This window comes from Mustelus asterias, chromosome 14 (assembly GCF_964213995.1).
Source record: "Mustelus asterias chromosome 14, sMusAst1.hap1.1, whole genome shotgun sequence".
Taxonomy (NCBI): domain Eukaryota; kingdom Metazoa; phylum Chordata; class Chondrichthyes; order Carcharhiniformes; family Triakidae; genus Mustelus; species Mustelus asterias.
The window spans coordinates 56,822,932-56,845,735 of record NC_135814.1 but is presented as its reverse complement, the minus strand read 5'-3'; the positions used below and the strand labels follow the sequence as shown (position 1 = coordinate 56,845,735).

General features: G+C 41.3%; 1 protein-coding gene across 11 annotated transcripts in view; it reads left to right on the top strand.

Moving 5' to 3' along the window:
- Window positions 1-22,804, top strand: part of atf2 (activating transcription factor 2) — a 157,130-nt gene that overhangs the window by 41,459 nt on the left and 92,867 nt on the right. For all 11 annotated transcript variants that reach the window (XM_078228440.1, XM_078228436.1, XM_078228431.1 and 8 more), the window contains 3 exons: window positions 3,875-3,944; window positions 5,139-5,235; window positions 21,575-21,693. In XM_078228440.1, coding sequence (XP_078084566.1) covers window positions 3,897-3,944; window positions 5,139-5,235; window positions 21,575-21,693 — 264 coding nt within the window. In that variant the 5' untranslated portion in view covers window positions 3,875-3,896. The remainder of the gene's footprint in view (window positions 1-3,874; window positions 3,945-5,138; window positions 5,236-21,574; window positions 21,694-22,804) is intronic.

The window sequence follows — 22,804 nt, the reverse complement described above, 5'->3', positions numbered from 1 at the left end:
CCTGGTGTTGTTAAACTTCTTACTGTATTTACCCCAGTCCAACGCCGGCATCTCCACGTCATGTTTCTATGTAAACAGCCTAAAATCAACATAGATCAAACAAACAACTAATACACCAAACTAAAGAAAAAAGTAAGTTTTGCATTAACTAACTTACACAAACAAAACATGTCTTTAAAACACTTTTACACCACATCATACTTCTAACTGATATGTAGCATCATAGGAACAGTTGCACAATCACTTCCAACTCGCTGGCTGAGGCTCATTTCTCCCCACCACACCAGGTTGGAACTTCCAGCATCCTTTGACAATCGTTCAGCTCAGACTTAGTTTTCTAGATACAGTTACCACTTGCAAGGCACACCTTTATGACTTTCTGTTCCTTAAATCTTCAAGAGTTCCATCTGTTCTGTTCCCTTTCTTTTGAACAGCAACCGAACTCTCACCAACGTCCTGCTTGTTCTATAGCACAAAAAACAGTCCACCTGCTTCCACACAACAGGAACTTCTTTGCCTCTGCATCTCCAGCAGCACCTGCCCTTCTCTTGTGAGATACTGTGGAAAGCTGTTGAAACTGATACCCCGTTCTCAGTGGATTTCTGATTGAGTTTCTCTCTCAATGGCAGCTGGATCACTTGGGCATGTCTCTGAGCTTAGGTGTTTATCATTACTTCACCATCCTGCTTTACAGAACATTCGGTTTCTCCTTAAGTTAAAGCGGATATTTTAAACATAATTGTCCTGTAAAAGCTCAGCATTCATGACAATCTTAAAATTGTCATCTTGTTTTCAAATCACGCTATGGCTTCACCCTATCTCTAATCTTCTCCAGTTCCACAACCCTCCTAGATATCCATGCTCATCTCATTCTTGACATTTTCTTTCTGTTTTAATTACTGTACTATTGGTGTCTACTACTTCAGTTTTCTAAGCTCTGGAATTCCCTCCCTACAGCTCTTCACCTCCACCATGCTTCCCTCCTTTAAGACATCAGCTTCTTAGCAAAGTGTCCTTACCCACACAACAAACTCTTTCTCCTATCTTCAGCATTCTTGTTCCACCTGGACCCCTCCTTTTCACCTCCTTCTTTCTCTAGATCTTTTCATTGAGAACTACTGGCATGACACCTATCATCTCAATTTCTCTGCTCCCTTCACTCATATCAACTCTGAACTTGTAGCAATCCGTTCTTTAAGGTCCATTTCTAATATTGTCATCAAACCTGTTGACAAGGATGGTGCTTTTGTTGTTAGGTTATCAGCTAGGCTTCTACCTAACTGAGGCTGAACGGCAACTCTCTGACATCCTTTCCTACTCCCCTCAGACCGTGATCCTATCAACAAATATTAAACCATTGTTTCCAAGGCTATCACTGACCTCACCTCATATGGAAATTTTCCATTCCTGGCCTTCATTTTCATTTCTCACCAATCCCACACCGCCAACTTCTAGTTTCTTCCCAAGATCTGTAAACAGGACTGCCCCTGTAGGCACATATTTTCAGCCTGTTTTTACTCTATAGAACTGATTTCTTTTCATCTCAACTCTATTTGATCTCCCTGTCACGGAGTGATCATGTGAACGTCTTCTGAAAGGGGCCACGCCACACATTAATTCTCTGAATACACATGTTCATTTTCTCTATACCTCCCCCCACCCCCCCCCCCCCCCCCCCCCATGAGGAAAATTGAGGGGACCCATTTCTTCCTTAAAAGAAGACTCAAACAGTCCCTATCCTCTTCAGTGATTGAACTCGTTCTCCTGTTGAACAATTTCTCTTTTAACTCCACTCACTTTCAACAAATGAAAGCTGTTCCTATGGAAATCTGTATGGATTCTAGCCATGCTTGCCTTTTCATGGGATATGTTCAATTTTCTTCCTTCCAGTGCGAATCGGGCCCTCTGCCTCACTACTTTTTCCCATGCATTTTGGTGACTGAATCAGTGCTGTTTCTTCTATAACCATAAACTGAAAAATGTAATCAACTTTGCTTCGGATTTCCACTCTTGCCTCACCCTCAAATTATTTGTCTCTGACTCACTCGTCCCTCCATTTTCTTGACTTTAGTGTCTGCATTTCTGGAGAAAGGAAATTGACCTAGTAACTTCCACAGTTACCTTGACTACACTTGCTACCTTCCCACTGCCAGGAAAGATTTGATTCCATTCTCTAAGTTTCTTTGTTCCTGTTGCATCTATTTTGACAATGCAACCTTCTGTACAATGCTTAAATAATTCTACATGCTTAATCAGTTACTCATTCATACCAAAATAAACCAGGGAAACAGGTACCCATGAATGAAACAGACACCCGTGAATGTACCCATCAATTAATCCCAGTTTGCAGAATTAAAGATTGGGCTGAACTGAATATTTATAATAAAAAAAACTTGGGGGCATATATTTTAGTAACGCATTGGGTTAGAATATTTCATTTTCACTCCTGAATGGGTCATTTCAAATCTAGCATACATTGATGGAATGGAGACCTCCTCACTTTGTAAGCAGTGAGGCTTTTCATAGAAATCATAGAAACCCTACAGTGTAGAAAGAGGCCATTCGGCCCATCGAGTCTACACCGACCACAAACCCACCCAGGCCCTACCCCCATATCCCTCCATATTTACCCGCTAATCCCTCTAACCTACCCATCTCAGGACACTAAGGGGCAATTTTAATTTACTTCCTCATTCTATTTGAGTCAACAGCACAAAAGTTTTTTTTCCCCAATTCATTCATGGCATGTGGGCATAGCTGGCTATACCAGCATTTTTGCCCATCCCTAATTGCTCTTGAGAAGGTGGTGGTGTGAACCACTGTAGTCCATGTGGTGAAGGAACACCCCCAGAGTCAACTACATTGCTGAGGGCCTGAAGTCACATAGAATCAAAGAAGTCACACTGTGCAGAAGGAGACCATTCGGCCCATTGAGTCTGCACCAACTCTCTGACAGGGCATCTTACACATGACCATACCCCGTCCTATCCCCATAACCCCACATATTTACCCTGCTAATCCTCCAATCTACACATCTTGGGACATTGAGGGGCAATTTAGCATGGCTAATCCACCTAACCTGAACATCTTTGGACTGTGGGAGGAAGCCGGAGCAGACACAGGGAGAACGTGCAAACTTCACAGTCACCCAAGGCTGAAGTCGAATTCGGGTCTTTGGCGCTGTGAGGCACCAGTACTAACCATTGTGCCACCATGTAGATAAGTACTACAGATTTCTTTCCCTGAAGGACATTACTGAACCAGGTGGCTTTTTACAACAATTGACAATGGTTTCAAAGTCATCATTAGACTTTTAATTCCAGATATTTATTGAATATTTATTGAATAACCACTGTGCACGGTAGCACAGTGGTTAGCACTGCTGTTTCACAGGGACCTGGGTTCGATTCCCGGCTTGGGTCACTGTCTGTGTGGAGTTTGCACATTCTCCTCGTGTCTGCGTGGGTTTCCTCCGGGTGCTCCGGTTTCCTCCCACAGTCCAAAAATGTGTGGGTTAGGTTGATTGACCATGCTGAAATTGCCCTTAGTGTCCTGAGATGCGTAGATTAGAGGGATTAGTGGGTAAATATATAGGGATATGGGGGTAGGGCCTGGGTGGGATTGTGGTCGGTGTAGACTCGATGGGCCGGATGGCCTCTTTCTGTGCTGTAGGGTTTCTATGATTTCTATGAATTTGTATTCCACCATCAGCCAAGGTGGGATTGGAACTGAGTCCCCAACGCATTACTCTTGGTGTCTTGATTACTAGCCTAGTAACACAGCCTCTGCATAATGTGACTATAATTTGACAGTAATTAGATTGAGAGATTTTACTTGGATTTTTAAAAAATTATGCATTTAATTGTTGATGCAGGTGAAGCGAGGATCTACTGAACATGAGTGATGATAAACCTTTTGTTTGTACCGCTCCTGGATGCGGCCAGGTAATACAACACACCTTCTTTGATTCCATTTTTGTGTGTGATTGTATGTTTAAGTGTATGAAGCTGCAAAGTGTAAAAGTAGTTTGGCAGTGTGATTTATTCTCACATTAAATAGGACAGTACAGGGCAAAAATGGTGAAGTTTTTCTCGTTTAACATGTTTGAGAGCCTGCAGAAATATGGCTTTTATGGTCTCTTGTCTATGGCAGTGAGTCTTCTGATTTCATGTTATAACAAAAGGAGTTTACACTTAAGTTAAAACTAAGTAATACCAATATCAAGTTAAAATACTGTTTCTTTTTTGATACCTAGTTTTGAATGCAACTCAAAACAGTTGGGATGGAAATCTTTGTCTGATGATTGTAAAAGTACTGGGGAAATAATTTTTAGTTTGTGCGATTCAGCTTCTAACAAGCTGCTTTCCACTCCATAAACTACCCATAGTTCTGAACTAATTGGTGCTTTAATTGTGTCAGTCATAGTTTAGTTGGTAGCATCTTTGCCTCTGAATCAGAAAGTTATAGGTTAAGTCCAAATCTAGAAATTGTGCACAACAATCTGGGCTGACACTCCAGTGCTGTTCTGAGGGAGTACTGCACTGTTGGAACTGCTGTCTTTTTGAGATGCATCCTCCCTCTTGTGAACCTAAACAAACCCAATGCAGTATTTCTTGGAAGAACTGGGCATTATTGCCGGTGTCCTGGCTAATATTTATCACTTAATCACTATTATGTGTTTGTGGAAGCTTGCTGTGCCCTGACCAATATTTATCAATCAATCAATATCACAGAAACATACTATCTGGTCACATCTTGTGTTTGTGGAAGGTTGCTGTGCACAAATTGGCTGCCACGTTTCCTAACTTGCAACAATATCAATACTTCAGAAAGAACTTAATGGGCTGCAAAGTGCCCTGAGATGTCTCGTGACCCTGAAAGGTGCTATATGAATGTAATTCTTTTTAACTGGCTGACCTGTTCAGAGATGCCACAGCATGACAGGTGTGGAAAAAAGGAAACCATGCTTGCTTAGTTTTGAAAATTTGAGCATTATTTTCTTGTCACAATTATTGAGTTTTCTTTTTTCTGTGCAGAAGGAAAAATATGAAAAAAAAGTAATGTTTACTTGTACAAAGTTATTAAAAGAGCCTATTGATAATACTTGTGGTTTATGATCCAAATAACTGTTGTTGCAGCGCTTCACGAATGAGGATCACTTGGCTGTTCACAAGCACAAACATGAGATGACATTAAAGTTTGGTCCAGCACGTAATGACAGTGTCATAGTGGCTGGTAAATATCTATTTCTTTTCTTTATACTCTGGAATCTAAACTCAAGGGTAATGAAATATTGATTAAATATATATTTTCAAAAAGGAAGCCTTACTTAAAATATTGCGATATCACGATATTTTGTACAAAAACGTTTTAATGATTGACTTGTATGGAAAAGGCACCTTTGCTAATAGTGTACTGGGCTTAGTTTAATTATGCAAGTCTTTTCTGCATCAGCATTATGTTAACTAAAACTGGTTAAGTATACAGAACATAAAACCATACCAGGTGTTGCTGTTATAATGACAGAAAATGCTGGAATTAATCAGCAGGTCAGGCTGAATCTGTGGGGAGAAAAAGTAGTTAACATTTCAGGTCTGTGAGCTTTCAGCAGAGCTGAAGAAAATTAGAAATATTATGGATCATAAATTCCTCGGAATGGCAATCACTTGGGCCAGGCGAGATCCAGGCAACGCAGCTGTTCTCGAGGCCCAGTGGCGAAGTGCAGCAGAATTGGATTGAAGGCGGACATGCCCCCTGTTTTATGGCACTAGCTGCCATGAAGCAAATAAGTTTTTAAATGTCTGATTGAAATTGAAAGGCCAGATTTAAATGTCCAATTAAAATTGAAAAGCCAGGGAGAAGGTTAGTGGATGGACATCATGGGGATGAGGATATCGCACGTTGGGTGGGGGCTGTCAAACATCGGGGTCAGAGGGGGTGTTGGACATCAAGGCAGGGAGGGGTTCCAACTGGGTTGGTGGCGCGGTGTTGGGTCGGCCTTATGGGTTTCTTGTGATTCTACCCATGTGGTTGGGGGAAATCCCATGTGGGTTGTGGGTCGGATGGCTGGTTGAGGGGTTGTTTGGGGGTCTCTGGGGATTTGGAGGTGTGGGGGGAGTCCCGTTGGTCTTTACAGTACTCACCCAGAAGTTAGACGTTTTAATCTCCTAACTGTTTAGGAGTAACTATTGGTATAACACAGATGGAACCATTCGAGTTTTGTGATATCACATTTTTGGATGGTTCACAGTGCAGTGCAGTTGCCCGGAAGAAGTTTACACAATTGATGTGCAAATACTTATCTGTGAACTACTTTCTTGAGAGATTTCCCAGTGCATCTTTAGTGTATCCCCCAAATCTGATGCTGGGGAGCCCACAAGTTATAGTTATAGAGGGAGGGGTGCAGAATTACAAGAGGGAAGGTATGTTAGAGTGGAAAACGGGAGAGAATAAATGGCAAAAGGTGCTATGGTTCAAAAGGTGTGATTATGGATAAAATAAAGAATGGGTGGATAGCAACCGTCTGAATGCAAAGTAGAAGGGATTAAAAAAGAAACGAGAGAAAAACTAAACCATGAAAAACACAAACAAGATGGAGGCATAGGTTATGACCTAAAATTATTGACCTCAGTGTTGGGTTCAGAATGCTGTAGTGCCCAGTTTCAGTGCTCTTCCTCGATCTTGCATTGAGCTTCGTTACAATACTTTAGCAGGCCAGGGACAGAAGCATCAGAGTGGGAGTAAGGTGGAAAATTGAAATGACAAGGGACAGGAATTTCAGGGTCATATGGACAGCAGAGTGCAGTAGGAAGTCTCTCAGGTAGCACAAGCTTTCGGAGTGTCGCTCCTTCTTCACCTGAAGGTGAACTCTGAAAGCTTGTGCTACCAAATAAAGCTGTTGGACTTTAACCTGGTGTTGAGAGACTTAGTACTGTGTTTACGCCAGTCCAACGCCGGCATCTCCACATCATGACAGCAGAGTGAACAGCTGCAAAGGGGTCATTGTTTGCATTTGGCCGTCATTTGATATCGTGAGCAGTGGATACAGTTTACTAAATTGAGAGAAGTACAAGTAAATTGGAAGGTGTGTTTCGGGTCTTTGATGGGAGAAGGTGAATGGGAGGTTGCAGTTCCTGTGAGGGGTGACTGAGGAGTGCACTAGGGTGTTATGGAGGGAATCCTAAGGGACTAGGGTGTTATGGACAGAATCCTTAGGATTGTTGAAAGGGTAGGGCAGGGGAAAATATGTTTGGTGGTGGCATCACGCTGGAGGTAGTGTAAATGACATTGAATACTAAGGCTGGTGGGATGGAAGGTGAGGACGAGGAGAGCCCCATCATGCTTTTGGACAGAAGGGGAAGGGGTCAGTGCAGAAATTTGTGAAATATATCTGTGTGGAGAGCCCTGTCAACCACATTGAGGGAATTTCTCAGTTGAGGAAAATGGAAGACATACTGAAAGAGCTAGTGTGGAAATTTGCATCGTCTGAACAAATGTGACAGAGGTGGAGAAACTGGTAGAATGAAATAGTTCCTGCAAGAAGCAGGGCATGAAGTAGTGTAGTCAAATGTTGCTGTTTGTTAAGGGCACCATCTTGTAACAATGGCTCAGACTGTCCTTGGATGTCTGTCATTCATTTTGTTTCTCAGCACAAAAGTCCCAGGAAGTTGTTATTGCCAATATAGTGCCAATACTTTTGCAGAAACCATGAAATATTGATTATCTTGGCCTAATGGCAATTACAAATATCCAGGAATTATGCTAGTTTTCTCATTGCAGTCACTTGGACTCGAGACATAATTACGCAGTTAAATTAAGGATTTTTTTGAGGAAATAAAACTGTCAATGACAAACATTTGATTTTCAGGGCTACCTTTTGCTTTTCAAGGGCCTTTATTAGGTGATGCAGTGAACATCATTTGTATTTGTGTTTATTTTTTTTAGGGTTTCCTTCTTTAAGTAGATTAGATAGCACAACTACCAAACAGAAAGGCTCCATTCAATATTAATAAATCTTTTATTCCTGATGAACGATTCAAGGGATTAGAAGGGCCAGTGAATGGGAGGGAGTTAGGAGGACAAAAGAGGGTCAGGAGGGCCTTTTGAGCGCTGAGGTAAATGTATTTGAATTATTGAATTCCAAATAATTTACTAAAGTGTACTCTTGCTAGATATGTACAATATTTAGCTAAAATTGATTGTTATGTGTAAAGTTTAGTGTACATTGAGAATAATGTAGGGCACTGATTGTATCAATGAATAAGTATAGGAGAATATTTTAGGCTGGAATGGTTGGTGCATTTGCTATGGGGCTGGCCTGAAATTTGGTCTTCTGTGATTAATTCCAGCAAATAAAAGTGACTGTCTGGCCCCCTGAGACAGCTTACCAGTTTTCACAACCAATTTGGGCTCACTGATGGCTACAAGGGCTCTCATCTAGATTCAGGGTTGGGTGAATAAGGCGCAGGCAAATGAGAGAGTGAAAGTGTAGGCCAATTGTGCTTTGTAGCATGGAGAAGCACTTTTGCTCCTCCTGGCTCCACATTAGTACAAGAAAATACTTAAACTTTCTATTGAGGGTCTCCTGTAGTCCTTAAAGGGTTAAACCGCTGGATGAATTGGTAAAACTAAGATGCTTGCTCTCGTGGGTTTCTGTTCAATTTTGGAATGGAGTTCTTTACACTGACATCTTCAGACGAATTTTCCTGTTCCACCTGCCGCGGGAATCCTAATGGGCGAGGGGCAGACCATGGAAAGTCCATCCGGTTTCGGGGTGAGCACGGCCGGAAAATCCCACCTTCCCATAGTCTCTCAATAGCATATGAAAGGAGCCCAATGCCTATATAACGAAGGTACCAGGGGACTTGAATACTGTCCAAACTAATATGCCATTGAAAGATTTTAAATTCATAATTCCATGACTTTGATCATGCCAATATTTATCTGCTTAATTAGTTAATTGATAAAGATGGGATAAGTCATTGGCTTAGATAAGGGCATGAAACAATAAAATTTCATGACATTCATCGCTATTCCAGGAAATTCTGGACCTTGTAAGTGCAGTTGTCCCAATAGGCATTCTCGGTAACATGGTTTTATCTTGTGCTCTATTTGTGCTGTGTAATCTTACACTAAATTGTGGTTCAGAAACAAGTTTTCAAAAATCCAATCTGAATTAGATAAACTTTAAATGTATTTTCTTAAATTTAAGTTCTGTTGTAACCGTGCGGAGTGTATTTCCTTATGTTATGTAACAGCTGATTGTAAGTGCCAGACTGCCCAAGTTCCAAAGGAAGATTTGAACAAGCAGCCACAACGATTTGCATATTATCAGGAGGTATCTAAAGTCAGGAGAAGAACATTTCAGACCACTACTGAAGGTTTTAAATATTATATTTAAAACATATATCAAGATAGAGAAAAGATAAGTACAACACAGGTAAAGGCCCTACGGCCCTCCAAGCCTGTGCCAATCATGCTGCCTTAACTAAACTTTAAAAAAAAACCTTCTGCCCTTACTCGGTCCATATCTCTCTCTTCCCTCCCTATTCATGTACCCATCTAAATGCCTCTTAAATGTCACTTATGTGCCTGCTTCCACCACCTCCTCTGGCAGCACGTTCTAGGCACACACTACTCTCTGTGTGAAAAATGTCTCCCGCACATTTCCCTTAAACTTTCCCTTTCTCACCTTGAACTTGTGCCCCTTTGTAATTGACACTTCCATCCTAGGAAAAAGCCTCTGACTGTCCACCCTGTCTATGCGTCCCATAATTTTGTAGACTACTACTAGGACTCCCTTCAGCCTCCGTATTTCTAGTGAAAACAATCCTAGTTATTCAACCTCTTCTCATAGTCAACACTCTCGAGACCAGACAACATCGTGGTGAACCTTCTTTGCACTCTCTCCAAGGCTTCCACGTCCTTCTGGTAGTGTGGTGACCAGAACTGCATGTAGTACTCCAAATGCGGCCTAGGTTTTATATAGCTGCAACACGATTTCCTAACTCTTGTACTCGATGCCCCGGCTGATGAAGGCAAGCATGCCATATGCCTTCTTAATCGCCTTGGCCTCCTGTGTTGCCACTTTTATTGAACTGTGGACCTGCACACCCAGATCCCTCTATGTTAATGTTCCTCAGGATTTTGCCATTTACAGTATAATTTACACCTAAATTTGGTCTTCCAAAATGCATCACCTCGCATTTGTCCGGATTAAACTCCCATCTACCATTTCTGTGCCCAAGTCTCCAATCTATCTAAGAAAGAAGAAAATAATACTTAAAGACACACAAACACCTTTATACAGTTAACAGTATTTCTGCAAACATTTCATAAAAATAAGTAGAGTTAAACCCCTTTTTGATGGCAAACATCCTTATGTATTTTTAAGCTATAAAAAAAATTACAGTAATACTCCAAAATGCATTGCTGCCATAGGGAAATCTTACACAGACTTTTCCTCCTCTCTCGTTTGATACTGAGAAACCACAGCTTTTCAAAACATTTTTTACTCCAGTCTTAAAGTTACAAAGCCAATGTGCGGAGTGGACCGGGCTGACCTAAATCCATCTCCTTGTTTGCTCCGAAAACCAAATTCAAATTGAATCCAATTCATGGTCCCCACAAGACAGATAAACAAGATCCAAGCTGACAAGGTAAGGCATTGCACCTATCTTGGGCTTGATCCAACGCTTGATCTTAGCCAAAAGGCCGAGAAGCCACAGGTTGTATCAAAACCCTTGCAGACAAAAACACTGTTCTCTGAGGGTAGTGGCAGCTGGTGCTCATGGGTTTGACCCCACTACACACTGTCTTGTCAGGATCGCCTAGCCACAAACTCAGTCTTCAGTTCCTCTTTAATTATGTCTTTTATCTTTGATTTTCCACTACAGTTTCTACAGTCCTTTAGAAGTTCCTTTCCCAGAATTTTTTAGTTATGAAAGTAAACTTAGTACTCTGCCTCATCCATTTCCGATCTCTCAATTATAAATGTTCCTTTTGAAATACAACAAATTTTAAAATCACTGCCGAATGTAAATTCCTATTCATGCTGCCCCCATGATACTCTAGCTGAGCTCTATTCATTCCCACTTCAACCACTTGCTTTCACGCCCAACTCTTATTGATGTTTTCATCCTTGCAGTCTAACTGTCTTCAGTTCAATTAAACCAGTCATACCCATACTCACAAACACAAGCCCGTTTCACTATGTATGACAGTGATATTGAAAAAATTCTGAGGAATATAATTTTTCCTCACACTTAGGCCATTATTTCTTACTGTCATCATCCCATAAAAATAAACTTAAGTTTCTGAGGAGCCTCTGCTAATGTACATGTTAGTGTTTCTAACATGAGGGCCTGTTCCTGTGCTGTAGTTTTCTTTGTTCTTTGTTCTTGAAGATTTTAAGTTAAAACAGAAAATTCACTGAAGTTGCCTTAAAACCTCATCTTTAGCATTGGCATTTGTCAGTTGCTGTTATATTCATTGGAACTTGTTAATGCACGAGGCAACATTTCAGAGTTGCCTAGAATCAAACAATGACACAAGACTGAAGGAGGCTATTTAATCCGTTGTACTTGAATTGGCTCTTTTGTGAAGTATCCAGGAGAGAAATGGCACTCCTGCCATTTCATCAAAGTAATGCAACTCTTTTTCCCTTCGAGTGTTTATCCAATTCTCTTTTTAATGTACAATTGAATCTGCTTTCACCACCCTTTCATGCAATGTATTTCAAATCACATGGCTGGAGGAAATAGATGTTCGGAGGGAGGATGTCCTGGCAGTTTTGAATAAACTGAAGGTCGATAAGTCCCCTGGGCCTGATGAAATGTATCCTAGGATTCTTTGGGAGGCAAGGGATGAGATTGCAAAGCCTTTGGCTTCGATCTTTGGGTCCTCGCTGTCCACGGGGATGGTGCCAGAGGACTGGAGAATGGCGAATGTTGTTCCTCAGTTTAAGAAAGGGAATAGAAATGACCCTGGTAATTATAGACCGGTTAGTCTTACTTCGGTGGTTGGTAAATTGATGGAAAAGGTCCTTAGGGATGGGATTTACGACCATTTAGAAAGATGCGGATTAATCCGGGATAGTCAGCACGGATTCGTGAAGGGCAAGTCGTGCCTCACAAATTTGATAGAATTTTTTGAGGAGGTAACTAAGTGTGTTGCTGAAGGTAGGGCAGTTGATGTCATATACATGGATTTTAGTAAGGCGTTTGATAAGGTCCCCCATGGTCGGCTTATGATGAAAGTGAGGAGGTGTGGGATAGAAGGAATTTTGGCCGATTGGATAGGTAACTGGCTGTCTGATCGAAGACAGAGGGTGGTGGTGGAAGGAAAATTTTCGGATTGGAGGCAGGTTGCTAGCGGAGTGCCACAGGGATCAGTGCTTGGTCCTCTGCTCTTTGTGATTTTTATTAATGACTTAGAGGAGGGGGCTGAAGGGTGGATCAGTAAATTTGCTGATGACACCAAGATTGGTGGAGGGCTGTTGTAGGCTGCAAAGAGACATAGAAAGGATGCAAAGCTGGGCTGAAAAATGGCAAATGGAGTTTAACCCTGATAAATGTGAGGTGATTCATTTTGGTAGGACTAATTTAAATGTGGATTACAGGGTCAAAGGTAGGGTTCTGAAGACTGTGGAGGAACAGAGAGATCTTGGGGTCCATATCCACAGATCTCTAAAGGTTGCCACTCAAGTGGATAGAGCTGTGAAGAAGGCCTATAGTGTGTTAGCTTTTATTAACAGGGGGTTGGAGTTTAAGAGCTGTGGGGTTATGCTGCAACTGTACAGGACCTTGGTGAGACCACATTTGGAATATTGTGTGCAGTTCTGGTCACCTCACTATAAGAAGGATGTGGAAGCGCTGGAAAGAGTGCAAAGGAGATTTACCAGGATGCTGCCTGGTTTGGAGGGTAGGTCTTATGAGGAAAGGTTGAGGGAGCTAGGGCTGTTCTCTCTGGAGCGGAGGAGGCTGAGGGGAGACTTAATAGAGGTTTATAAAATGATGAAGGGGATAGTTCGAGTGAATGTTCAAAGACTATTTCCTCGGGTGGATGGAGCTATTACAAGGGGGCATAACTATAGGGTTCGTGGTGGGAGATATAGGAAGGATATCACAGGTAGGTTCTTTACGCAGAGAGTGGTTGGGGTGTGGAATGGACTGCCTGCAGTGATAGTGGAGTCAGACACTTTAGGAACATTTAAGCGGTTATTGGATAGGCACATGGAGCACACCAGGATGATAGGGAGTGGGATAGCTTGATCTTGGTTTCAGATAAAGCTCGGCACAACATCGTGGGCCGAAGGGCCTGTTCTGTGCTGTACTGTTCTATGTTCTATGACCATGATCAGTGCCCTCTGATTACTGATCCTATTGCCACTGGAAAAAGTTCTTATTTACTTATTTACTCAAAACACTGATTTTGGATGATGTGCATAATTGAACACACTGCTTCAGCTAAAGCCTCACCATGTGTTATAAAGGTTTAACATAACTTTTTTACATTCGTACTCTATGCCCCTATTAATAAAGCCACGGATCCCCAATTTTAACAGCCGTCTGAACTTGTCTTACCACTTTCAATGATTTGTTTACACATATCCCCAGTCGCTGTACTTGCAATCCCTTTAAAATTGATTCTCCTCATTCTTCCTAGCAAAATGTATAATTGTAAATTATAGCAGTAAATTTCACTGCCATGTGGTTGGCCAATTAAACAGTCCGTCTATCTTCTCCCAAAGCCTATTACTATCTCCCTAATTGCTTATTCCATTTCTGATTTGTATCTTCTGCAGACTTTGAAATTATGCCCAATGTACCAAAACTCTGGTCGCTAATGTAAATATCAAAAAGGGCAATGGTCCTGAATACCTCATTGTGTATCTTCCTCCAGTCTGAAAAACAACCATCTATTTTACTTACTGTACTTAAGCTTATTTTGTATCCTTGTTGCCACAGACCCATTAATCATATGGACTTCAATTTTGTAAACAAGTCTAGCATATACTTTGTCAAACACGTTTTGAAAGTCCATATACACAACTGTACGATTCTCATCAGTCCTTCATTATAGGACTCAATCAAGTTATTTAAACACAATTTGCTTTTAACAAATAGAACCATAGAGAATTGTGGCACAAAAAGAGGCCTTTCAGCCCACCACCAGCCGAAAAAAATACTAGCTGTCCATTCTAATCCCACCTTCCAGCAGGTTACAGCATTTAAGGTGCCGATCTAGGTACCTTTTAAATTAGTTGAGAGTTTTGCCTCCAACACCAAACCAGGCAGTGAATTCCAAACATCCGCTGCTGTCAGTGTGAAGAAGCTTTTCCTCATATTCCCTCTAATACTTCTATCAATCTATGCTGATTTTCACTCGTTAGTCAATGCTTTTCCAAATGCCAGTTTATTTTATCCCAGATACTTGCTACTAAAAGTTTCTTCACCGGTGATGTTTAGCTGACGGGCCTTTAGTTGCCTAGTTTTATCTCTCTCTCCAGGGGAGTAAAATTTTCAATCTTCCAGTTCTGTGACACCATTCCCATATCCAAGGAAGCAAAGAAAACTCTGGCCAGACTCTCTGACAACTTCAGATTATTTTTCATGAGAATAGTATTTTGCAGTTCAGTTTTTAGAGAAGTGTATAGTACTTATTTATTTATAATAACATCAGACAATTATTATAATACCATTTACTTTTGTGTTTGTATGATGATTACATAGGATATGCAGCACAGAAACAGGCCATTTGGCCCAACCAGTCCCATATCAATGCTTATGCTTCACTCAAGCCTTCTCTATCTTTTCTCCCCTAAATCTACCATTGTAACCATCTACTTCCTTCTCCTTCATATGATTGTTTAGTTTCCCCTTTCAACCACTCTCTGGTATCAAGTTTCACATTGTCATCATGCCTTGAGTGAAGAGTTTCTTCTGAATTATTTATTGGATTTCCTGGTGACTATTTTATATTGATGGCCTCTAGTTATGCTCTTCCCCACAAGAGGAAACATTCTTTCTACCTCAACTCTATCAAAACCTTTCATAATTTTAAATACCTTTATTAAGTCATGCCTCAGCTATCTTTTTTCAAGAGAGACACAGCCGTGTCAGTCCTTTCCTGATATGTAAACCCCTACATTTCTGTTATCATTCTTATCAATCTTCTCTGCACCCTCTCCGATGCCTCAAAATCTTTTTTATAATACAGCGACCAGAACTGCGTGCTCTTAAGTGCAGTTGCCATATAGGTTAACATACTGTTCTACTTTTCAATTCTATCTCTAGAAATAAAGCCCAGCCCAGTGCTTGGTTTGCTTTTTTATGAACTTGCTCACCTGCAATTTTTACTGATAAGACCATAAGATATAGGAGCAGAATTAGGCCATTCAGCTCATCGAGTCTGCTATACCATTCAATCATGGCTGATATGTTTCTCAACATCATTCTCCCGGCTTTTCCCCGTAACCATTGATCTGATTACCAGTCAAAAACCTATCTACCTCTGTCTTAAATACATTCAATGACTTGGCCTCCACAGCCTTCTGTGGCAATGAATTCCACATTTTCACCACCCTCTGGATGAAGAAATTCCTTCTCACCTTAGTTCTAAAGGGTTGTCCCTTTATTCTGAGTCTGTGTCCTCAGACCCTAATCTTCCCACTAATGGAAACATCATCTCCATGTCCACTCTATCCAGGCCTTTCAGTACTCTTTAAGTTTCATTTAGATCCCCCCCATATCCTTATAAACTCCATTGAGTACAGACCCAGAGTCCTCAAACGCTCCTCATACATCAAGCCTTTCATTCCCAGGATAATTCTCATGATCCTCTGGATCCTCTCCAAGGCCAACACATCCTTCCTTAGATATGGGATCCAAAATTGCTCTCAATATTCCAAATGTGGTCTGAAGAGCCTTATAAAGCCTATGTAAGCAGTACATCCCTGCTTTTGTATTCTAGTCCTCTCGAAATGAATGCTAACATTGCAATTGCCGCCTTAATTACCAACTCAACCTGCAAGTTAATCTTAAGAGAGTCCTGAACTAGGACTCCCAGGTCCCTTTGTGTTTCTGATTTCTGAATTCTCTCCCCTTTAGAAATTAGTCTACGCCTCTATTCTTCCTACCAAAATAACCTCATATTTCCCATGTTATATTCCATCAGCAACTTCTTTGCCTACACTCCTAACTTGTCCAAGTTATTTTGCAGCCTCCCTGCCTCCTTAATATTACCTGTCCCTCCATCTATCTTTGTATCATCAGCAAACTTAGCCATAATGCCCTCAGTTCCTTCTTCTAGATCATTGATGTATCAAGTGAAGAATTGTGGTCCCAACACTGACCCCTGCGGAACTCCACGAGTCACTGGCTGCTATCTTGAAAAGGACCCATTTGTCCCCTCTCTCTGCCTTTTGCCAGTTAGCCAATCTTCTATCCATGATAGTACCTTGTCTCTAACACCCATGGGCTTTTATCTTACGCAGCAGCCTCCTTAGCTCTGCGGCACCTCGTCAGAGACCTTCTGGAAATCCAAGTAGAAAACGTCCACTGGCTCTCCTTTGTCTAACCTACTTTGATGTATTTGTACTGCAAGATTGCTTTGTTATTCTTTCGCCCCTAAACTTGCACCCTTCAAGTAATAAGTGACCTCCTTATTCTTCCAACCAAAATGTGCTACTTCACATTTATTAGTGCTGAACTTCATTCACCAATTATTTGCCCATCCTGGAAGTTTACTGTCTGTGGTTTGTTGCAGTTCTCTTCAGTATTGATTTTCACCACCCCCTCCATCCCCGACCCCAATTTGGTGTCATCCTCAAACTTCGAAATTGTGTTATTTATTCAAAAGTCCAAATCATTAATGTACATTATGAACAACAGTGGTTCCTGCACCACTTCTCATCTTCGACCACAGTGAATATTAACCCAGCTGCGGACCGGCCTATTGCCACAAAGGGAGTATGACAAGTAAACCTGTGCTAGCTGATTGTCATTTCCTGTGGGGAGGTCCCTGCTTCAAATGTATCTGATCTGGAATGTGGGGGTAGTCACTGAGAGCAACTCTCATGCCCTTTCTGTTGAACTCTTAAACCTACCCTCCATGCCACGACCCCAACTCCATAAAACACCTCTCACCATAACTTACCTCTAGCCTGAGTCACTCTGTGAACTTTGGCCTCAGATGGCTTTTGTTCCGACATCAGCCACTGCTTTCCTGCTGACACTGCTGAACAAACGACAATATCCAGACTTGGCAAGTAATGTTCACGCCACACAAGCGCCAGACAATGGCCAACTCCAAGAAGAGAACAAAGAACAAAGAACAGTACAGCACAGGAAACAGGCCCTTCGGCCCTCCAAGCCTGTGCCGCTCCTTGGTCCAACTAGACCAATCGTTTGTATCCCTCCATTCCCAGGCTGCTCATGTGACTATCCAGGTAAGTCTTAAACGATGTCAGCGTGCCTGCCTCCATCACCCTACTTGGCAGCGCATTCCAGGCCCCCACCACCCATGTAGAAGATCTAACCATCACCCCTTGACATCCAGTGGTGTTACTATTGCTGAATCCTCCACTATCAATGTCCTTGGGCTACCATTGACCAGAAACAAAACTGGACCAGCTATATAAATACGTGGCTACAAGAACAGGTCAAAGGTTAGGAATCCTGCAGTAAGTAATTCACCTTTTGACCTTCCAAAGTCTGTCCACCATCGACAGGGCACAGGTTTGAGTGTAATGGAATACTCTCTACTCGCCTGGATGAGTGCAGCTTCAACAACACTCGAGAAGCTCAACACCATCTGGGACAAAACTTGATTGCTACCCCTTCCACAAATATTCAATCCCTCCACCACCGGTGAATAGTGGAAGCAATGTGTACCATCTACAAGACACACTGCTGGAACTCACCACGATTCCTCAGGCAGCACTACCAACTCCACAACCACTATCGTCTAGCGGGGCAACAGATACCTGGGAACACCGCTACCTGAAAGTCTCCTCCCCCCCCCCCCCCCCCCCAAGTCACTCACTATCCTAACTTGGAAATATATCGTCATTCCTTCACTGTCACTGGGTCAAAATCCCGGAATTTCCTCCATAACAGCACTGTGGGTGTACCTACACCTCAGGGACTGCAGTGGTTCAAGAAGACAGCTCGCCACCACCTTCTGAAGGGCAAGTACGGATGGGCAATAAATGATGGCCTACCAAGTGATGCCCAGATCCTGCAAAATGAGTTTTAAGAAAATTGCCAGCCTCTGGTTGGGCATAGCTCTTGCTATGGGGTCCAGATCCCAGGGAAAAGGCTCGCTGGTGGCCTCTCAGCAGTCTGATTGCCTTGTGGTTCGGCAGACCTTCACCAAAATTGGCAATGCAACTCTCTCACTGGTTTGCCAGTCAGCAGGCAAGACCCCCATCACCTCTAAGATTCCTCTCCAGATATTTTTCTATTCTCCTCCTTTAGTATAGATTCCATTACATTTCCTACCACTAACATTATACTGACTGGTCTATAATTCCCTGCACATGTTCCATCCTGCTTCTTAAATATAGGAACCACATTAGCTGCCACTCCTCTGGCATTACACTATTTTCTAATAAATTTTTAAATGTTGGTAGTATTACCTCTGCTTTCTCTTTCCTAGATTCTTTTAAAATACATGGTGCAATCAATGTGGACCAGGGGCATAATCCTCTTTGAGTTTGTTTAATTTATCCAATACAGCCCCTTTTTTATTTCAAATGCTTATTACTCAGCTGATCATTCACTATTAAGTCTACTATATTACACCTACTTGTTCGATCTCTTGTAAATATCAAAATGGAATAATTATTTAATATTTCTGCTATCTCTCCCATCTATCATTACTTGTGGTATTATCCTCTTATGAACACGGCCTTCCTTTTTTATTGATGTGCCGATAAAATATTTTGCTGTTTGTTTTATGTTCCTTGATACTTTAATTTCATAGTTCCTCTTTCCCTTCCTGATTATTTTTTGATTTTTCTCCTAATCAATTTGTATTACCTCTTATCCTGCACTCCTTTTGTTGTCTATGTACTTAACAAATACTACTTTTTAAACCCTCAATTGTTCTCTTCTGTCTTTAAGCATCAGTGGACTCTCACTAGTGTTTAGTTTGTTCTTTCCTTTTAACGCAGTATATTTTTCTGTACTCTGTTCAACACTGTTTTAAATGTTTTCTTTTAAATGTTTCTATTAAATGTTTGCCATTGTTGTTCTGCTTCATTGTTTATCAATATCGCTGCCCATTTTATTTCCCCATTCCCAGCTCCTCAAAAGCACCTTTTATCTAATCTATTAATTTGTTTTTTGTCGTACTTGTATCCTCCACTATCATTATCTTAAAGTGTATTATATTATAGTCACTTGCCTAGACGTTCCTTACTTTTACTTTTCTTACCTGCTCTGGTTCATTTTGCATTACTAGATCCAATAGCAATTCCTCCCTTTTTGAGCTTTTTATATATTGGGTCAGAAAGGCGTCCTGTTCACATTGTAGGAATTCCATTCCTTTATCCCCTTTACCTACCTCTTCTATTCAATTGATATCAGGGTAATTAAAATCCCTCATGATTTTTTAAAATATATTTTACTCAATCTTCTAATTTGTCTGCATATTTCTTCCTCCACTTAACATAAGAACCAGGAGCAGGAATAGGCCATCTGGCCCCTCGAGCCTGCTCCGCCATTCAATAAGATCATGGCTGATCTTTTCGTGGACTCAGCTCCACTTACCTGCCCGCTCACCATAATCCTTAATTCCTTTGCTGTTCAAAAATGTATCTATCCTTGCCTTAAAAACATTCAATGAGGTAGCACTTCCCTTCCACTATCAGTTGGTCTGTATACTATAGATATTAGTGTGCTGGATCCTTTATTATCTTTTATCTCTTGTCCATATTCTGTTTTTGCCTTGCTTTTTCTGTAGCCATGTCTCAGTAATTTTTCTGTGGTGGTTGCTCCCTATGCATAATTGCCTCCAGCTCTCCTGTTTTATTACAGACATTCTGCATTGCTGAATGGATATTTTTGGCTGGGTTTTCCCCTTTGAGGCAAAAAGCAGAAATCGGGTAATTTTCTGATGCTGTGATCCCACCTCCTGCCCAGCAGTGCCCACCCACACTATTTTCATGGTGGGGTGGCAGGACAGGCTAGAATGGGATCATCACTCAAGTTTTAAAACAGTGGAACAGATGTCTGAGCTGTCATTCAATGAAAACAACAAAGGACAACTGGCATAGTCAAATGCTGTTCAGTGCAGAAGAGCACTTGATAAAGTGGGTGATGTACTTAATGAAGCTGAAGACATTCCCACTTTCACACTCCTGGTCCATTTAATGGTCACTTACCTTTTAAGAACAAAGCCGTATCATCAATAATGGCATTAAAAACATATTTAACTTATCAAACAGCATCTTATTATGATATTTGAAGTTGGCAACACCTTTTGAACTTGTCTGTCAAAAAGTTTGCCACTTGAGATAGGGTTCCCCCATGGTTCATGACATCTTTGAACTGGTGTGAACCACGTAGCCTTCAGAAACTGGCTTGACTCTATGAATATTGTGGGAGTTCTGAAATGCCCTCACTCGCAATGGAGCTGGTAATGTCGGGACTGCTGGATGCAGCCTATGCTCTTAGCCTGTGCCCTTCAAAACTGCCAATGACAGGAATGGTGGCAGGAATCCCAGAATCTGGTCCTGTCCACCAATGCAGTTTGACCTAAGTCAGGAGGAGGAAATCTGGTCCTTTATCTAATTTCTAATCGGATTTCCCCTCATTTTATGTTTAATGCTTTTTGTGTTCTCTAATTAATTATTCCCTCAACTTTCAATGTACTCCTCCATTCTTGCTGCTCTCCTGCCTGTTCTGTTTACATTTAGGCTTTATGATTCTTGTAGATCCCTCCCCACCCCCCCCGCCCCTAACCTTACTAGTTTAAAGCCTCTCCCGATCCCCTGTATACCCTTTCCACAAAGACATGGGTCCTGTCCCCATTCATAGAACTCATAGAATCCCTACAGTGCAGAAGAGGCCATTTGGCCCATCGAGTCTGCACCGACCACAATCCCACACAGGCCCTAACCCCATATATTTACCCTGCTAACCCCCTGACACTATGGACAATTTACCATGGCCAATCCACCTAACTCACACATCTTTGGACTTCAGATGGTATATGGAACCTATACCATCGGTTCAGCTTCTTCCTGTTCCAGAACTGGTGCCAATGTCCCATGAAAAGGATCCCCTCTTCTCCACACCAGCCCTTTAATCATGTGTTAATTCTTCTGATGTGCCTGCTCCTATACCAACTGATGCATGGCTTGGGCAATAATGCAGAGATTATTATTGTCAAGGTCCTGCTTTTTAATTTTATAAAATTTATTTTCCATGTTAAATTTTCAAGTCAAATAGCCAGATTTACACACAGATTAAATTGATATCTTCAAATAGTTATTATGCAAGTGATTAGAGTTTATAAAGTTTGATCTAAAAGTTCCATAATATTTTTACTTTTTGAATCCATTCAGACCAAACTCCAACTCCAACACGTTTCCTTAAGAATTGTGAAGAAGTAGGATTATTTAATGAGCTGGCAAGTCCATTTGAAAATGAATTTAAGAAGGCTTCAGAAGATGACATCAAAAAGGTGAATAATATATTATTGTCTAGGCTTTCTTAATGTTGAAATGTGATTTCACAACTTCAGTTGGTACAATTCAATTGAATTTTCAGAAGATGCCTTCTAATGTTTACACAGTTGCGTGCTTGCTTGGGGAATGTCACTTGGAAAACAGATGTTTTGTGACCTCTTTATAGTGTTGTATGTTATGCTGAAGCAACAATCTCAGTTTAAATCTCTTTATGGTTTATCCTTGAAGCTGAATACGATGCATTTGCCATTTTTGAAGATACTAAAAATACATGTGAACATTACAATTTTTGAAATGCATGGATGGAATTGTCTTGGGAGAGGTGGAATTTAATCTTGTACAAAGTGCTATAACTGGACAAAATATTAAAGAATCTGCAATTCATTGGTGTCTTTATTAAAGATGAGCATTTCTTCACTTGTGATAACTATGTTCTCAATCAAAACATCGAATGAAACTGAACTAAAAGATCACTTAAGTGTACAATCAATTCCAAGCATCATGCTTTCTACTGCTGTCTATGTCTTTAAGGCTCAATTGGTTGAATAGAATCATAGAATCCCTACAGTGCAGAAGGAGGCCATTCGGCCCATTGAGTCTGCACCGACAACAATCCCACCTAGGCCCTATCCCCATAACCTCACATATTTACCCTGCTCATCCCTCTAATCTACGCATCCCTGGGATGCCAGTGGACCCAAAGAAAGGGAATTCATTGAATGTTTACAGGATGGCTTTTTGGAACAGCTTGTGATGGAGCCCACGAGGGAACAGGCTATTCTGGACTTAGTGTTATGTAATGAGCCAGACGTGATAAAAGATCTTAAAGTAAGGGAACACTTAGGAAGCAGTGATCATAATATGGTAGAATTCAGTCTGCAATTTGAAAGAAGGAAGGCAGAATCAGATGTGAAGGTTCTACAGTTAAATAAAGGTAATTACAGGCGCATGAGGGAGGAACTGACAAAAATCGACTGGAAGCAGAGCCTAATGGGAAAGACAGTAGAACAGCAATGGCAGGAGTTTCTGGGAGTAATTGAGGACACAGTGCAGAGGTTCATCCCAAACAAAAGAAAGGTTATCAGAGGGGGGATTAGGCAGCCATGG